This window comes from Anser cygnoides, chromosome 3, assembly GCF_040182565.1.
Source record: "Anser cygnoides isolate HZ-2024a breed goose chromosome 3, Taihu_goose_T2T_genome, whole genome shotgun sequence".
NCBI classification, from domain to species: Eukaryota; Metazoa; Chordata; class Aves; order Anseriformes; family Anatidae; genus Anser; species Anser cygnoides.
Window position 1 is genome coordinate 97,989,345 of NC_089875.1, and position 18,712 is coordinate 98,008,056.

The following is an 18,712-nucleotide window of genomic DNA, read 5'->3' on the forward strand; positions in this document are numbered from 1 at the left end:
CTAAAAGACCTCCAAACTGAGCAAATGGGGCAAAAATGCAGCAGCTGAGCCTCAGCCTAAATAATTACGGGGGAAAATAATTGGAACTCTGATTACATGATGCTTAGCTTGGACTTGGTGGTTACAATATGGGAGGTCAGTGACCATTCTCTGAAATTATCCTCTCAATTGAGTAGCAGATGCCTCAGATTCCCCCAAATACTGGGCAGCATCAACAAGGACACTGAGAGCAGGGCAAAAGTGTCACTTTGCAGCTACATAAAAAGATTGAATCCACTTTTTAAATACTGTTTGCAATTTTGGTCTCTGTATCTCAAGGAGGATGTGGTGGAATTAGAGAAGGCTACTGCAGAAAGGGACAACTAAAACATTTAAGGATAAAAAGCACCAGCATTCGAAACAAGGAGACATTAAAAAGGCTGAATTTTCATTTTGGAGAAGGGAAGCAGAGAGAAAGATAAGAAAACTTGAAAAAATAGACCAAAGATCTTGAAGATGGCAGGTAAGAACTGTTATCTCAACAAATCCTGCAATTTCAACTGTAAATAACCATACTTCTCTACCTTCGTAAAGACATCCGGATCTAAAGAACCTTTAAAAATTACTATTAGAAAATGGTGCCTATAGTTTTCTGTACGGGCACTAGCACTGGTGAGCAGTAGAGTGTCACTGTACTCAGTCCTGCTGACACAAGATGGTGTCTGATGAAGACCCATAGTCCTCGCACATCATAGTTCAGTGAAATAATCTTTGAGTGGTTTTAATCTGTTATTCTAACAGATGCACTCTGGCCTTTGTGCTGCTCCATAATGATTTGTGAATACTGTATGTTGGCCAAATTAGCAGGAGGTTTCCTACAAAAGTATGAAAGTTTTGATCAATAGGCTGCCAGCAACAGAGCCTGGATCAGATTAGGTCTGTGGATAACATCTAAAGGGTTCCACAGATGGTAACTGGAAAGAAGGAGATTTATGAGGCTCACTGTATGGATATTTGCATCTTCCTTGGAACATTTTTGAAGTTTCAGAAATGGAAAAAACAGTTTTGACACACATACAAGCAAGAAAAGATACAAGGATTGGAACAGTTCAGAACAATGATCTCTAGCAAATAAACAGGATCTGTTAGGAACTATGCCAGTACTGTTAGTATTGATGTTTTTCCCTTTTCTTCAGATAGTCTGTTTTGATAAACAGGGAACAGTACCACAAACATTGTAGAAAAAAAGGACTCTGATGCACATACAAAAAAGCACGAATAAACACAGGCTCTCCAAGCAGCAACATATTTCTGGCCAAACCTGACAGTGTGAAGAAGTTAAAGTTGTTTTTGTTATCCTCAGGGTTTAAATACACTTCTGTATAAAGAGCAGGAGTTCCTCAAGCTGTTGTACATAAATGCTGCCTGGGCAGCTGAACGCTTCCTTGCACATGTGCATGAAGCCCATGGCGCAGCACAGTTCTGTAAATCTGCAGTGTAAATACTTTCAAAATCCTCTTTGTGGAGCGAAAGTTAGAAGATGCTTGTGTGTCTTCTGATTACACATTCCCAAAGGGAAGCTACAGATACCTACAATCAGCAGGAGCTGCCTGAAAATAATGGAGATGTACAAGGTCCTAGTTTATGATCAGATGAACAAACTCCTTGGGCTCCCAGGGACACCGGAGGGGTTACTACTCCCATTCAGGGGCTGCTAGTAACACACAGAAGCAGCATCCACAAGTGATTGTCATTTGGGGAGACGAAGTATTGTTTATGCTTGTCTTATTCTTAAAAAACCTCCTCAGGCATCCAAGTTGGGTTGTTGTTGGAGACAGGAAATGGCTCCAGAGACTCCAAATCCCTTTCTATTCTTGTTTTGAGGTAGGTAAATAAACAGAGGTGCTAGTCATTCTGGCACTCATGCTCAGTTAGACTTTTCTCTGGTTTTTGGAGTCCTATGAAGACCTACAGCAAGGCCCGTACTCCCATAAAATGATGCTGTTGTTTGGTGAAATGTCATTATTCTCAAACAGAACTACAATGTAACTGTTACAGTAGTAAAAGACTTTTCATCTACCAAGACAGCCCTTATCTGCAGAGTATCAATGCACAAATGCAAATCTGTGCTCAAGGTGTCACTTCAAATAAATCATCCCAAAATTAACAGACAGGCTTTCATGCTACTCAAACTACTTTTAATAGGAAATGACAAGGGTTCTATAGTCCTAGTCCTATGGAAGACAAGTGAAAATGCATTCAGTTTAAAACTGATTGATCATTTACTTTCCTTATGGCACCAGGTGAAATCATTGTATTAAAACGTGTCATATTTTAATACTTAATACTTAATAAAACCAGGGTTTTCCTTTAAAGCAAGATTGTAAGACAGAATATCGCTAGAACTATGTTGCTGGTTATTATCAAAATTGCTCCAAATATTTCAATGGAAAAATTACATTATGAAATATGAAACGCAGTTAGTTTTTGCTTGAACAGATGCAGTATGACAAATTCAAGACATGAAATTTACTATAAATGTTAAAAAGCCATCTAATACTTGACACAAATTTCACCAACGCTGATGTCCAGCCTCAGTTGTAATTTACATCCTTTCAATTGCTCTAAAGTAATTACCATTTAATTTTCAGTATTTCTTTGTGCAATAAGATGACAGCTAGCAGAGATCTGAACAGATTAGTCAGTTCATCGCTATAAATCTTACTTTTGACTGGTTTATATTCTTATTATTGTTTATCATTTAAAAAAAAAATTTTTTTTTCAATTCTTTCAGCACTTCTATAACCACGTGCTTGTTATCATTCTGTGGATATTGAAAGACAATAGATATGATCAAATTTGGGCCAAAGTCCAGACAAAGACTGGTTTCTATTGCTCCAGTTTCTTTGCTATTGTTCTGTACTTCAGCGTCTAACTGGGTCCTAACAAAAGTACAGGCATTTGGAAAAGTGTAATTTCCCCCAGGGAAGTTAGACCAGTTTGACCTCCTCAAATTATACCGATCAAAGCGATGTACCGATTTTCAGAAATGCACACACATACACGCGCTTTCAAAGTGTTTGTTCTGGAATTGATATACAGCAGAGTCAATAATTCTCAGGAATTCCTCTGACTTCTTTAAGACGGAGTCTATATGTACTTGCTATTTTTATTCAATGTTTATCATTGTCACATGCTGCTATTTCACACACGCTTTCTTCTACAAAGGCCAGATAAATACCATCTGCTTATGGTAAAACCTCCAGGCTTCAGGCAGAATAATAAAGATGTAAATGTGTACATAATACTCTTTCAGGTGCAAGAATGACAACAGTTCCCACTTCCCGTGAGACCTACCCCTTAACACCAGGCAAAGCTGGATGTGAACACTCAGCACATTCATTTGGAAGGAGGAAAATCAGGTTCTTTCTTTTTTTCCCCCAAAAAACAGAACGATAGTATTTTATTTAGTGATAGTATAGTAAAGTATTATCAACAAGTCCAGCACAAGTGTTTCTCCCTCTCCTTTTTCCTTCTAAATTGTACTTTCAGCATTTAAGCCTAAATTGCATCTTAATAGTGCTTAAGTGCTCATATGATTATATGGATCTTATTCTAATGATCGCAAATTAATGCAGTCTGGTAGCGTGGTCTTCCCTAAGTGGTCCATCATGGTCTGTCATTAATGAACTGGACAAACCATCTTCAGCACTAAGAGAGGGAAGAAATCTGTGGGAAAGTGTTATTCTTCAGAAAGGCTGCCATGTGTGGGACAAACTTCCACTGGAAATGTACCAAGATCCAAACTTGTTGGAAAGAAAAGGAATGAACGATAGATAAATGGTAGGAAAAAGCAAAACAAAACACAAAATGCAACCGTTAGCTACAATTGAAAGTGAAGCACTAAAAAAAAGCAACATCCTTGTCTACAACCACTAATTAAATCTGATGTCTTCTAAAACAGAATTTCCAGTTGGAAAGTGCCAACTAAATATGAAATGAATAAATATTGACAAAAAATTCAACACATCTGAAAGAATATACTATAACAATTTGGCTGTTTTAAAAGGCAGCATGCTATCAAATGTTCCTGGCATTCACTGCTCCAAGCACTAATGCAGAAAGGATGGTGAATGTTGTCTTCCCAGTTGCTAGTATATAATGTTTTGTTTCGGTCCCATTGGACAAGTAAATATTATGATATCGAAGCTTTCTGGAGTGAAAAAAAATATTTTTTTTCTAAGACAAGCTATTTAAACTAAGAGTTCCACATTACAAAATTTAAAATGCAATTACTTTTTCCTCCGATTTTCTTTTCAGTTCAGCTTATTAACGCTATTTCCTTGATAGAGCATGATAGTACAACTTACAGGCACTAAAATGTTCCTTTTAACCTGCTCTGTTTACTACTGAAGACAGTAGCCAAGAGCCAATCCCTGGAAAAGTACGTAGTTTTGTTGTTGGTGTTGTTTGTTTTGTTTATTTTTTTTCCCAGAAGTGACACCGGCTCTTCTGAAGAATTGACATTTACTGAACTGAAAGCAAAATGCATGTCAAGAAACACATTGTGTGGAACTCAGATATCATTCACATGGGAAATGTCATACTATGGAAAACAGAGTCCTCAAGTAAAGTTGAGTTTATCAGAAGTTTGTTTTCCATGCAATAAATTTCAATCAGAGTTGCTAGACTGAAAAAGACACGTCAACCTTATCTTTTAAAAATCCCCAGGATCATACTACCATTTTGTTCTGATGTTCACGAAAAACAAAATTTTCATTCAGCACTGACACATATATGAAATGTTCATATGAATTGCACACCAGAGAGGCATTTTATACCTCGTCGTAGTACTGTACAGAGCAAAAATGATAAATAATCTTAAATGTCTAACAATCAATTCCTGTTATTGTAGTATATTCGTAGACAGACCAATTGTTGGGCTGTTGCAGAACAAATATTGAAGTGATCTTGAGTCTTGAGAACATAAATTATTTTTTCTTCTATTTTGTGTCTGGAGGGTCTAAAGGAATGACAGCTATGTTCCGCTCTGTAATTTATAAAGTGTCCTTAATCTACATAATTTATATTATATGGAATACATTTGACTGCCACAATAACTTGGAATGTTCTGGATGGATATTTCATTTATCTACTCTGTAATGGATAACAACTGGTTGGCTTCACTTCATTCTGCTTTACTAGCTTTATTGTTACCAAAGTCTGAGACAGTAATTATCCCAGCCCTACCAGCAAGGCTGATACACCCATGAGGGATATGCAGTCCTGCTGTGGAGTCCTGAGAAGGCTGGATGTGGAGTGGTCACCCCAAAACCATCTGATTACCACTTGACACCAGACACAAGAAGCAGCCAACAGGGAAAATCAGTTTGTTAGTTCCGTTTACATAATTATACCATGTTTCATGCAAACTGAATTCATTTTTCATGCAATTTCATTCTATTTTTCATGCAAAAATTCAATAGGTGAAGAGGGCTCGTAAAGAATTTGAACATTTGCCATTTTATCAATAAGTAATGATATTTTAATAGCTTAATTAACCATCAGGCAGTGAAAAGTCCAGCATGAAAGTGGTTGAAACTGCCTAATAATCAAGTCATGAAACAAGATATGCTGCAGGGAAGAAGGGGAAATAATTCTATTTGTTTTAAATGAAATCTTGGGTGACAGGAAAAGAGTAAGGCTGCCAGTCTTCTAGGGAGTCTGTAATAGGGTCATAAGGTATTTTGAAAAAAAGTCATGAACTTTACATCGTAAAATTTGCAAAACTATGATAAAAAAATGTCTAAAAGAAAACATGTTAAATCATAAAAAGCACTTTCAATACTTAACCATAAAACTATCCTAAGAACTAACAGAACAACACAAGTGTTGAGTTAATACATGGTGTTAATGGTTATATTTCTCACCTATTCAGAATTTTAAATAGGGTGAAAATGTAAAAACAGACAATTCCAGAACTTCTAAGGAACATGCACCTGGACAGAGTTCATATGAACTTTACACCACCTCAAGAAGTTATATCCGCCAATGAAGTTAGCTATGAAGTTACCTGCAAGCCCCTCAGACAACACTGAGCCCTTGCCCACAAGGGTGAACTAATGTGGCATATTTTCCCCTTAGTATCAGTAGTGCAAAAGACTTGAAAGTATCATTGTGAGCCAGCTAGCAACAGACAGCTGTGCAGATATATGGTTGAGCGATCCATCAACTACAAACGGAATGAAAGATGCTATTTGGCCCTCCAGTGATGGTGCAGGTAACTGAATTATTTAAAACAAAACAATGACAACAAAAAACAGCAACAACCCACCACCAAGCACAAAACCCATCAAACCCCAAAGCCTTCTGTCCCAGTTTTCCCCATCAGATACTCCAGAACTTAACTTTTTGGTGAGTTAACTGAAGGTATGTACAACTAATTTTCCCCAGTCTCTTAAAGTGCTATAAGTGGTTAAAGTACTACAGCAAGTAAAGCTCACTTGCATAAAATGCTTTGAGTGTTTATCAAATTGCTGGGCATATTCAGCAACTTGAAAAATTACAAATAAAATATATTACTACATATTTTCCCTTTAAAATGTATGCATTTCAGCAATTATATCACATTTGCACACATGTAGCAAAGCAGGGAGAAAGAGAGAATTTACAATCAGGCCAAATGCCAGTGCTAGAAGAAACACAAAGGTGAACACCACCTGCTGCCTATGGATTCAAGATCATTTGAACTCCAAAGACTACCTGCAGATAGAATTTGACCATAAATATATTCTCTGTGAGGAGTAGGGAAGAGAAGGAGCAGTAGATCTTGTGGGTAGGTATTATAAAGCCGAGTCACTAGTCAACACTGCCCTACCAAGGAGCGGTAAGATGGCTAGAGCACTGTGGAGATTATCTTCCAAGCATTGCAAAGCACCTGTGGTGGTTTTTGTATATCAACAAGCACATGTCTGCAGCATATCTAATAGAAATCAACACACCTGTCATAGATGGCGCCAGTTTTCTTTGCCCTTTGTGGTCCACGGTACCTTCATATGCTACAGTCACATCATAAACTGCATCCAGATAGTCCTTCATTGTGTCGATGGCTACATGAGTTGCCTTCACGCGTGGTGTTAGCACATGCTTTAATATAGCAAGTCCTAGGGAAAAAAAAGAAAAAAAATATTACAGGGTTTGAAAGTAATTTGGGCTACACTCACAAAAGGAACATCATGCCAACAACCTTGGCACCCCCACTCAAAGTCACAAAAGGATTATTTTTAATCTCCAGTTCTCAGTTGAGAGAGAGCATGTGTGCACATCACATTTGTTCTACTGAATGCATGTAGAAGATGAAACAAATCTTACAGGACATTAATGACAGACAGGCTGCTCAACAAAAGAGTCCTCAGTACAGCTGCTGCTCTAAAAGCAGTGATAGTTTTAACATGGCTCATATGTGCTGAAAAAGCATTTCTCCTCATCATTTATGTTTGTCCAATTGAGAAAAAAAAATTAGCTGAGAATTATCAAACACAGAACATCACCTCCTGATAGCCTGTCTCAGAAACAGGTTTGGTAAATGAGGCATAAGCACAGATATCTTTAAACATGCCCAATGTTCATCCGGCGTTTCACTTCCAATGGACAAACCAATTCCATCAACATACTGAATCCTAATACTGTCCCACAGTAATAAAACAACAGTTTTAAACTACACATGCTGAAACAAGATGCAACACTTCTCCAAAGCTACCACGCTATCAGATATTTCAATACATTTGTTATTTTCTATTTTAGATTTTTTTTCCCAGCTCTCACTTTCCTCTTTCTAGTGGCACATAGTGACGGTCCTCTCTTTGAGGAAAGATGACAGAAAGCAGTTAGACTCAAGACTATGCAATGACTTAATGCTGATCAAAATGGGAAATTCCACTTTATCCTTGCAGCCATTTGACTACTACTCTTTTGTGCATGCTTGTGTCAGCTACTAACCCCATATTGCTCTGGCACCACCCTCCCACCAGCTGACTCAACAAACCATCCTAACAGAAAACTAAGCAGGGCAGAGGGAAAACAGCACAGAGTCAACAGCATGGAAGAAACCTTCTCAATTTCCCTGCCAACAAGCTATTAAACTGACTTATTAACAAAACCATAGTCACAGAAATCCACTGCTGACCTTAACCATCCAGACCATGGACATAAAACTGTCAAGTTTAACAGCAATCCGCAAGCCCTCACAACAGTATTTCATTTCAATGTTTGCTTCAGCTGATTGCTTCCACTGAAAACACACTTTAGAATACACAAGCACAGAGGGTTTGAAAGTATAAACTTTATTCAATTTCCAAAGTTTTAATATACAATGAATTGCAAAACAAAAACAAAAAACCCCAAACCTTTCTGTGATCTCAACACAGCTATTCCACATTCATTTGAAAGTGCTTCTAAAAAAGGCATTGCATACAAAAAAAATCACTATTTGGCTATAAGATGTGTATTTTTCTCAAAGAGAAGTATCAGAATATGATTGTGATTATTGCTTTCTAGCCTTATCATTCATAGTTTTACTCTTCAATATGTTTTAAAGATCCACCCATTGGTGCTATTGGTTCCTGATACACGGACTATTTTTCTAAATCAAAATACTGTGGTATTGCTTTAGACATACTGCCACTTGGAAAATCAACACAAAAGGCAATATAGTATGTCCTGATTTTGTACTGAACTTCTCTTCCTTTCTTGTTGGGTAAAGTGTACTCTGATCTAAAATTATGTAAGTATCTACTGAACACTTTAAAATAATGCTGGTTTCTAAGCAGCTCTAAGATTCTTATAGTTGAAATTTTCAGTATAAATCGTTATCTTGATTTCTTAGTATTTGCTAAGAAATTCTTTGTTCAAACAGGGAGATAAAAGGTTTTTTGCTACCGCTCTTTCTGAAGTCACCGTTCTAAGCTTTACCAGCAACGGGGATAACTATCTATGCAAAATGTTGTGTGGATTGTGTAAATATTTTGAAGCATAACATGGTTGTAGGGTTTTTTTAGCTTGTGAACTGTCACATCAAACAGCTAATTATGTTATGTTTCCAAACGTTTACTCAGTAAATGAAGCACTGAATATTCTAGTGTTGTGTTAGCAATAGTCGTTCTACCCAACACAACTCTTACTGATCCAAATCCCACAACACATTCATTTTATCCAAAAAACGCTGTCATTCCTTTCCTGCCCAACTCATCTTCCCCCTACCCATACTAGTACTGTGGGGAAAGAAAGGAGAAATAAGGCTTTAATGGGAACTGAATCCTCTAGACAAATTAAAACACACGTCGAAGGCTATCCAGTGCTGAGTTTTTTGAATTAATTCATGGAGAGTTTTTGTGGTGAAGATGGTCAGTGACAATATGTGAAGTACAATTGTAAAACAAGCCCCTCTTGTGTTATGTGCTACAAGGGAACTCTTGAAGGTTTAGATTCAAAAAAAGTATGTATCTATCTAAAACCAATGAAGAAAGTCCATAATCCATTATTTAGTACAGCTCCAGTGTATGACAAACATGCAGCAATAACAGGAGTTCAAATCCTTTTAAAATATGTTTCATAAAAGCGTTAAGCACACATTCTTGCAATTACTTGATGATCTTTGCTAAAATCAACATAACAGAATTTAAGCCCAAGTAGTTACAGTATAGTTACCTTGGCAAGCGGCCTGCATCCAATTCACAAAACACACTGTGCTTAAACTGTTTTTAATGTTGTGCAATACTAAGTTAGAACTCTCTGTCAAAGTATTTGAGGTCATGAGATTTTATTTTAAATGCCAAAGAAAACAAACTAAATGTCTAATAAAGTAATACTCTACCTTAAAATGCTATAGCTTTGCTCTTCTATGTTAGCTGATTTTTAAATGACTAACAGACATAAAATACCCCAAAACGTAATAACTTGATGCAGATCTGTGAGAGAATATATCAAGGGTGAAATCATTAAAATAATACAAAAGTCCAAAGAAATAGCGTGAGCAATGGTACCTCAACTGGCAACCATTAACTAGACTGTAACAAGATGCAAAATTACTTCAGTTTTGTTGCAGACTTTCTGAACAAAAGGAAGTAAGGTTTTAATCTGGGAAGTTTAAGGAGACAAATCATTAACATCTCCAGAACTGAATCCTTCATGCAAACAGAAAAGAACAATGACAGCAAAAAAAACAAAACACGATTTATCTAAGCTCTCAGGGTAAAGTTACATGTAATAGCTGAGTACAATTCTATGGAGAAGATTCCTCTTTCTTTTTCCTTCATCCAAGCCAAAAGCTCATAGAGCTGGTCAGTGCAGGCAGGCCACCTACATTTTCAGACTCCACCATTAGTCATCTTTTTAACCCTGACATGTGCACATACCTCATTTGAAATGAAAACAATCAAGAAAAACAACAACCAGCTCTAAATTATAAATACCCTGTGTATTGCATGAGCACTGCCACATTTAATCAACAAAAGTTATATTCTCTCTAAAAGTGAATGTCAGATTAATCTGAGAGGTCTCTTTCCCCCTGTGAAACTATGTTACTTGATGGTAAGACAAAAACTGAAAGCAGGGTGAAAAACAGTGGGTTAAGCTTAATACCATCTCGGTCTTTCTTTCCTCTTTTCCTTTTGTGCCTTCATGTGTGTACACAGGGGTAGTATTAGACTGAAAGCTTTGCAGTTATTTGGGGTGTCCTACACACTCACCTAACACTACGTTCCTACCAGCCTACTGGAGTGACCTCAGTGGCTTAGTTACTGAAACCAGGGTCCAGAGAGACGTATAAAATTACGTATGGTGGAGTGCTCAATCTTCGTGCGGGAGCTTCCTCTCCCAAGCTGCCAGTATCCCTAGCTTCCTATACGCCCTCTCTCATGGAATAGATTTTAAGGAACTCTGCCAAGAAAGCTGCAGAAGAAATGTGCTCACATAAGAAAACACTTCCAAAACACAACATCTTCCCCCCCCCCCACTGAAAAGTTAGGTACACAGTAGCAAGGTTCAAGTTTCCAGTATTCTCAGGCATGATCTGCTACCCAACCAGCAGACAACATTGTACTTGGCCACAGGTCCCCAGCCAGGATAGTTGTGCACAACCATCCCACAGCACAACACAGGAGACACCACGCTTCAGGACACCTTCTTCCATAATGGGTGTATCCAGAAAGAAGTTTTTAAGAATATAAGATAGCTTCTTTCTTTCCTAAACTTAATTTTCTAAGGACAACATTTCATAGCAGAAATCCAAGGGTATTGGCTCTCAAATGCTACTCAAGGTCCACCCCCACACATGACTTTTTAAAAGATGTTACTCTCCTTTCCACATTTCACTTTTACGCCAAGCTTGCTTACATCAAAGCGTGTGGAAAAAATATTAACAAAAGATATTTTCTAAAGAAAGTTTCAAATAACATTCTGGATATTAAATACTTCAGATTGCTTTAAAATACAATTTAAAACCAATGCCAAGATCTAGAAGGGAAACATTTTCGATTAGCTCCGTTGAAATACCTCTTTTTCACATGACCTGTAAAAGCAATTTTGAGATAAGCATATCCTGCACGCACAAACATCTTAGTAGAAAGCATGATACTAGGCAAGATAAGCTTAGCATTAAAAAATGTTTACATTTGCCACTTTTATGCATAAAACCCAGGGAGACGATAAATGAATACCTGAAATATTTGCTTGATTAAATGACCCTTGTTAGAAATCAAACATTAATACAAAATTTCATAAATGCCTTTCACTTGGGAAGATTGTTTTGTCTTCATTCAGCAACAGCAAGTCAAGTTAAACTCTCCAAGCTTCCTATCATGTTCTCTTTGACTTTTCAGAAGTTAGCAACATTAGGAGTAGGAGGGCTTTGGATTATTCTTATTCATTTTCAAATCCTTAAAATACCATTTCCTTAACATTTGGATAAATTTCATATTCTACAAAACCTAAGAAATTTGTCACTGTTTGGAACATTACAAAGGTCTAACTCCTATAAAATTATTAGCAATCTAGACATACATATTGTGGGAGCATATAAATGAAATAAATTTTATACCAGAAGCTGGTACAGGAAAAAAAAATCATGTATTTTATGGGTTGTGTAGAAATTTTGTTCTGTAGTCCAGAACCAGTAATATGCCTTGAAAGATTTACGGTTTGAAATAAATAAATAAACACCGTTTCTAATATTACAACAAGATTAAACTTAAATCCCTAAGAAAATAAAAGTGCCACCCACAAATTTAAATTCCCCAGACTTCAAAACTCAAGCCCATTGGTTAGTGTGGAAGAACCAAGACACTTTTAAGATGCCTAAAACAGCTGACCAGCCTCTAGATATAGTCTCTACTATATAAAGGGTCACCATTATATGTCAACTGAATGATCCCAACAGATTTTGAAGATGACAATTGATCATGTTAGCTGACTAATTACAGTGGAAAAACTAAAGCAAACTCTAAGATGCTGTATGCTTAAGTAGTGGAAACTGGAAGGCTCAAGAGACAAGAGGTAAAACATGCCTTCACATTTTTAGTTATTCAGTACATTACAGAGAGAAACATTTCCTTTGATTATGAGAATCTTAGGAGATATCCCATTGGAAACCTGAATAACCAACCATGTAGAAAAACAGAAAAACAGAGAGCATCCTAGCAGCAATCACTCAAGAAATCATCTCACGTGGTTACCTATTTCCCATCATGAGAGGACAAGAAGGATCATCATGTTCAAATCCACGCCCATGGCACTGACTCCATTGGCTTGGAAGTGCAGGGTTTCATTTACTTGACAGAAATGTGAAAACCTGACAGATGTTTTCATCAGAGATTCTGGCAACATTGCTTACTTGGTTTGCTGCGGCTGTGAAACCCCAGCAAATATTAGAATTTGGACAACAAAATTAAATGCTGGAATAAATTTCTCAACTCCACAGGATTTAATTTGTTTTATGAGCAGCTCCTGCATTAATCCCAAACAACTTAGTTTTAAGGGGTAATTTTTGTTTCTAAAATTCAAGGAGCACATTTTTCCTTCCCCAGTACAATGAAATAAATATATTTTCAGTTTAAAATGCTGCCTGTTCTATTCTGGGTAAAAATCTGATTTGATTAGAATTTTCAACCACTTGTAAAACATGTAGAATAAATAATCTTCAGTTTCTGAGGGTACTAGCATTACCCTCAGATGACAACAGTCTCCATTTATTACCACATAATCAGTACCCCCGGCAGTAAGCAACTTTCTACATCTCACCGAAAACAATTACTGCACGTTTGCACATGTCAGTCTCCATTGTGAAAACCAGGAACATAAATGCCCTAATTTCATCATCTTTATAGATGTTTTTTGGCATTCCTTGGTTTTAAAAAAAATCACAAAACTGGCAGTACATTCAACAAGAACTTGGTATGGTAGTTAATGAGAAATCTGCAATACTAGATCATGGATTTTATTTTTTATTGTACAGTACCTTTATTTCCTTCTAAAAATAGTAAGCAAGTATAGGCTTACTATAGGCTTACTATTCCTTCCCTAGAAGTTTCTCCATGTTTTATAGCACTGTCTCAATTTCTTCACTCACAGACTGTGTGTGTTTGATTTGCTGGTGTTTCAGAAAGAAGAAATCCATTTGCTTTTGCAAGGAGTCAATATTTTGTGTAGAACCCAAGTCTTAAGACAAGAATAAACTGTAACATGAAGTATAATCAGTATTTTTAAAAAGTTACCTCTCTTTCAAGGGGGGCCTCAATCACCTTTATATTCTTTTGCTGTTTGATATCCTTTCATCCTATTCATAGACAGATAAGATTTATTTAAATATTCATATCAATGACGAAAGACATAATAGCTGCAACCAGCAACATGAAAATAAGCTTTTGGATGTCGACCTAAACATTTGTTTTTTTTGTTTCTTTGTTTGTTTGTTTGGCTGGTTGGTTTTTGCTTTACTGAACTAGTCCTCTGACCACCTGTAAGAGGCAGTGACTGTATCCATGACTGATATGTTCTTAAAAAGAATACCAAGATATGAGTTGCAATTCATCAACTGGTCACATTAACGTCAGGTAATTAAATTCAGCTCAATAATTCTGCTTAAACTGATGAAACTTCCCTGGAAGAGTATCCAGCCCATGGAGAGTAAAAATAAACACAAAATCCACGCAATATTTTCATACTTCCTCTCTACAAAACTACTAAAACATATACACAGACGTCAAAAACAGTATTTCAGATTTCAGACAGCATGATAAACATGAGTTATGCTTGTGCTCTAGGAATAGCTTTGTTATCTTTGGGTACAATATCTCTGGTCCTATCTGTCAGAGAAAATAACATCAAGTGAAAGTTTAATTCTTAGGAATTAAACCACTTTTTCAATATTACACTTGCACTATTTCCTCAACACATAAAATGTGCAAAAATGTAGGAAAAAATTGCTAAAAATCCTACTCACATTTCACAATGTAATTTATAAAATACCAAAAAAAAAAAATAATCCCCTGTGTGTCTGTAAAGCCAACACTGAAGCACCATGCTGTATATCAAAGACAAGACAAAATCATCAGACTTTTTGTTTCTTGACAATGACTGAAGTACAAATTTTAAGCTATAATCACAAAGCATCCTCATTCATCTGACTGGGCACTGCTACCTTTCACAAAACTGTACAAAATATGATGTGTGGGGCAAGGCGTTCGGTCACAGCTCCCATACCAAGCCCCAGTCTGCAGCCAGCAGCCAGGACAGTGGTGGCACTGGGGCTGCCAAGCAAAAGCCACAAGCTGGGGCCAGCACCGCTCATGGCAGGGCTCTGGGGAGTAGTTGTCATCTGCCGGCGGCCGCTTGGAGTTTCCTGTCCTTGGAGCTCCCCAGCGTACGTGGTCTGTGCCTTGTGGCTTTTTTTTTTTTTAGCCGTAAGAATATTTTGTTATGTGGCTTTTAGCGTCAGGCAGGCTGGCCATCCCTGCTTCTCTTGTGCAAGGGATGCCCTAATTCAAGTGAGTATCAATCTTCCCATTAACTTGCAGGGACAGTTCCCACCCTCTCCGTATAAAAGTTGAGGAGAGACCAAATTTTTGTGAACAATAACAATGAAAGAATTCAGCAATGAGGAAAAGCAGATCAAGAGGATTCTACGCTGGAACAGAAGAAGTTTCCTGTTTAATAAATACTTGTTGTGAGCATTTTTAAAAGGAGTAACCCTTACAAGACAAAAGCAGGCCATAATTGGAGAAAAGCACTAGAAGAAACAAACAGGTGCTCTGAAAGCACAAAGCATTTTTTTACTGTTTTGTGGACTGCGGAAATATAATTAAGAGGTTTACTAAAATAATAACGACAGTGAGATCCCTTTCTATTCCCTGAAAAAGGAGGAGAGAGGAAAAAAAAAAACCCACCTCATATCAAACACCCCCTCTGAACTCTCAAAGAACTGCCAACCTCAATGAAACATTTGACTTTCATTTCCGACAGGAAACTGAAGCGATGAATAAATACATTATGACTTAAGCTCTCTTGCACATACACGCAAACAAATTCCATTCTTCCCAAGGAGGAGAAGAAAAGCGTATATCCTTTTGGACAAGAACTAACAATACTTAATAGCTTGATGATATCAACAGGCTGATTCACAGACTTCTGAATTCATTTCAGCGTGTCACAGAAATGAATTTACCAGACCTATTTGTTTCTCTCTGTTTACCTTCAGGATGAATTATTTCACTTTTGGTCAACAGGAAAAAACAAAACCAGGAAATATGTTGACTGAACTGTTGGAGTTAAAAGTTTCTACGTATTGTGCATATGATGTGAGAAAAATGAAAAAGCTTGGGAGCCTTTGCAAGCCATTCCAAAGATGAAATTCCACCTGCAGTTATGATGTCAGCATTCATCAATGCAACTACAGGATAAAGTTCAACCAAGGAGGGGTAAGACTGGAAGATGAAAGAGCAACAAATCCCAAAAGAAATTGTGGCATTAATAGTAATTAAAAAGGAAGAGCTGGGAAGACTTTCTTTTAAGGCACAACATTCCTGATTCAAAATATCCTTGATGTCAAGTAACAACTGCAATTGGAGTTACAATGTCAGTCTAGATAGATCAGTAGTGCCCTGATCCAGTGTAGGTGATTCCTATGTCCCTGAAAAGTAGGAAAAGAAGTGTCCGTGAATACATATAGATAGAAACTAAAGAGAACTTCCTTGAGACTTAATGCTCCTGTACAATGTAAAATGCATGAAATGTCTGTATACAAGCTTCTCTCATCTTACTCTGTGGTAGGAGGAACACTGACTTATTCTAGTCTAAAGCTTAAGTATCAACCAGGCAGGCTTAACAGTCCAGTTAGGTGAGATCATCTTCAAATTATATAACGTTTTATATAACACATGCTAGCACCATAACAAAAGAATTCAAAAACTTTTTGCTTACCTTCTTTTTCAGCAAATGATTGACTATCTGCAATGACTTTTGGTATTTCTGGATTGTAACGAGTCCCCTCTGGAAAAATCACTAAATACATCTGTGGGATGAAAAAGCAAAAACAAAACAAAACAAAACAAACAAGATCTTTTAATGAATGCAAGTTGATTCCTTTTATATAAATTAACATTACTTGATAAGATATTGTATTTAATTCACACCATCTGTTGGTGATCCAGCTAAGATATAGTTATCTATAAGGATCCAAAGAAAAATCAGAATATCTGAGCTAAAAATTTCTTAGCTCTTAAAACTTAGCTCTCTGTTTGGATTTCAAAATAATTTTCTTTGAATGTATACCATAGGTGTCCAGGTGACTGCAGAAGGGAGACAGCATGCGTTAACAAGAGCAAGGTTCAATATAGATCTTCCATCTATATCTTTCCTTATATTGAGTTCTACATTTAATTCTATTCCTAATTAGAAATATTATTAATTGAAATTATGATAGATCAGACATGTGCCTTTATGCATCTCACTGTATGAGACATTACATATATTATGAACTTAGATAGTGTAGCAAAATTTCATCTTGAAAGTCACATTCCTTTATGTATGAGCATCTGCAAGGTTAAATTTCCCAAGTAAATTAGTTTGCTTGACTATTCAGCAATAACTGCTTTTACGGGTTTCCAAATAATTATACAGCTATACTTTCCCAAAGTTTTTGCATGTCTAGTGTAAAATTAGGTACCCAAATAGAGGAATTCTAATTTGAGGAATTTTCCATTTGCTTTCGAAACACAACAAAGGTTTCCATCCCTCTTTCTTTTTTCCCCTTGCATTATCTCCTACATACAAAGTTGATGTAAAACATTACTTACTTGTGAAAATTTTGTACTGAGGGTTCATTTGCAGAAGAAAAAGCTACTGCTACAAATACTAACTAGCATAGATTTGAACATAAACTGACACGTTTGTAGTAAAATCTTGCCTACTGTACCTAGACTTTGTTATCTTTGCAGAAATGAGTCTTGAGAAATATTTGAAAGAAATTAGATAGTGGATTTACAAAACAGTACAAGAAAGATTACCAGTGAGTACATGAAGACCCTGACAAGTAGGAATGTACATCATGAAAAGACGCAAAGTAAAATAAAAGCTCAGAAGAGAGAAACGGGTTGTGCTTTTGGCCCACAAAACATCAGTGTGCTGGTATTTGCACGTGATGATTGCAGAACAGCTACAGAAAAGGTTGAATGCAGAAAGACAAGACCTAGCAAGCGAACTCTCCAGAATTATTGCAATGAGGAAGGCTGAAAGATGCACTAAAACGTGGAGAAGGAAAAATCTGTGAAAGTTAACCAACAGGAGAGGCCAGCATGCGATCAAGAAAGGGGAAAATTGAGTACATAACCTTGAATCTGGCAGGTGAGAGGAAAAAAAAAAGAATGGCGAATGGCTAAACCAGTGTTAGCAGAGTGGCATAAAGAGAAGAGCCACAAGACTTTCTGAATAGAGCTAGAGGAAAGGCTGTACTTGCAACAGCATGTTTGCAGAGGAGGAAAACTGGCAGATTGCAGAGGCAGGTGAAGTCCAAGAATTTAAGGATTAGCAGAAAGGCAAGATGTATACAGATTTTGTGGAAAAAGAACAAAAGAACATGGTTTTAAGAGGTAAGGTGCTTGCATTTTTTCCTTAATACCACAGTAGGATGAGTACAGGGATGATTACAGAGATGAGTACAGGAATCCTCGGACCCAGTCACAATTTACACTTCCCCATCGCCATGTCTACATTTCATGTTGAAAATGTTTAAGTGACAAAGTAGAATTTTTCAGCATTAGCTGAAAAGGGCATAATATTCAAATCAAGATGCATTTTTCTTTTCATAAATATGCTTATATTCAAACCATGTAATTTGGATCCTTAAAATGGTACTCCAAGATGAGGATTGTTCCTCCCTCGCTGAAGCATGAATGCTCAGCTCCAAAGTGTAGAATAGTGGCTATAACGTGTAATAACTGAAAGAGAAAAGAAAGTGAAGCACACAGGAGAGAAATACCTTTCTTGGTATGGAGATCAGCACTTAAAGGCATGTAGCAGCATTAACAGCCTTCAAAGCAGTGACTCAGCCACTGAAAGCTGATTACACAACAGAGTGTAGAAGCTACTTACCCCAGTCCTAGATGTATAATACAAAGCAGGGGTAGAAATTACATTTTCATTGCTCTTGTAAACGTTTAAAACACAAGCAGCTGAACAAGTTCAT

The 18,712-nt window shown here is 36.9% G+C and overlaps 1 protein-coding gene across 1 annotated transcript in view; it reads right to left on the bottom strand.

Moving 5' to 3' along the window:
* Window positions 1-18,712, bottom strand: part of AGPAT5 (1-acylglycerol-3-phosphate O-acyltransferase 5) — a 60,588-nt gene that overhangs the window by 11,358 nt on the left and 30,518 nt on the right. Inside the window, exons 5-6 of the mRNA XM_013172290.3 lie at window positions 16,450-16,540; window positions 6,981-7,142 (exon numbers count right to left, since the gene is read on the bottom strand). Of these exons, the coding sequence (XP_013027744.2) occupies window positions 6,981-7,142; window positions 16,450-16,540 (253 nt within the window). The remainder of the gene's footprint in view (window positions 1-6,980; window positions 7,143-16,449; window positions 16,541-18,712) is intronic.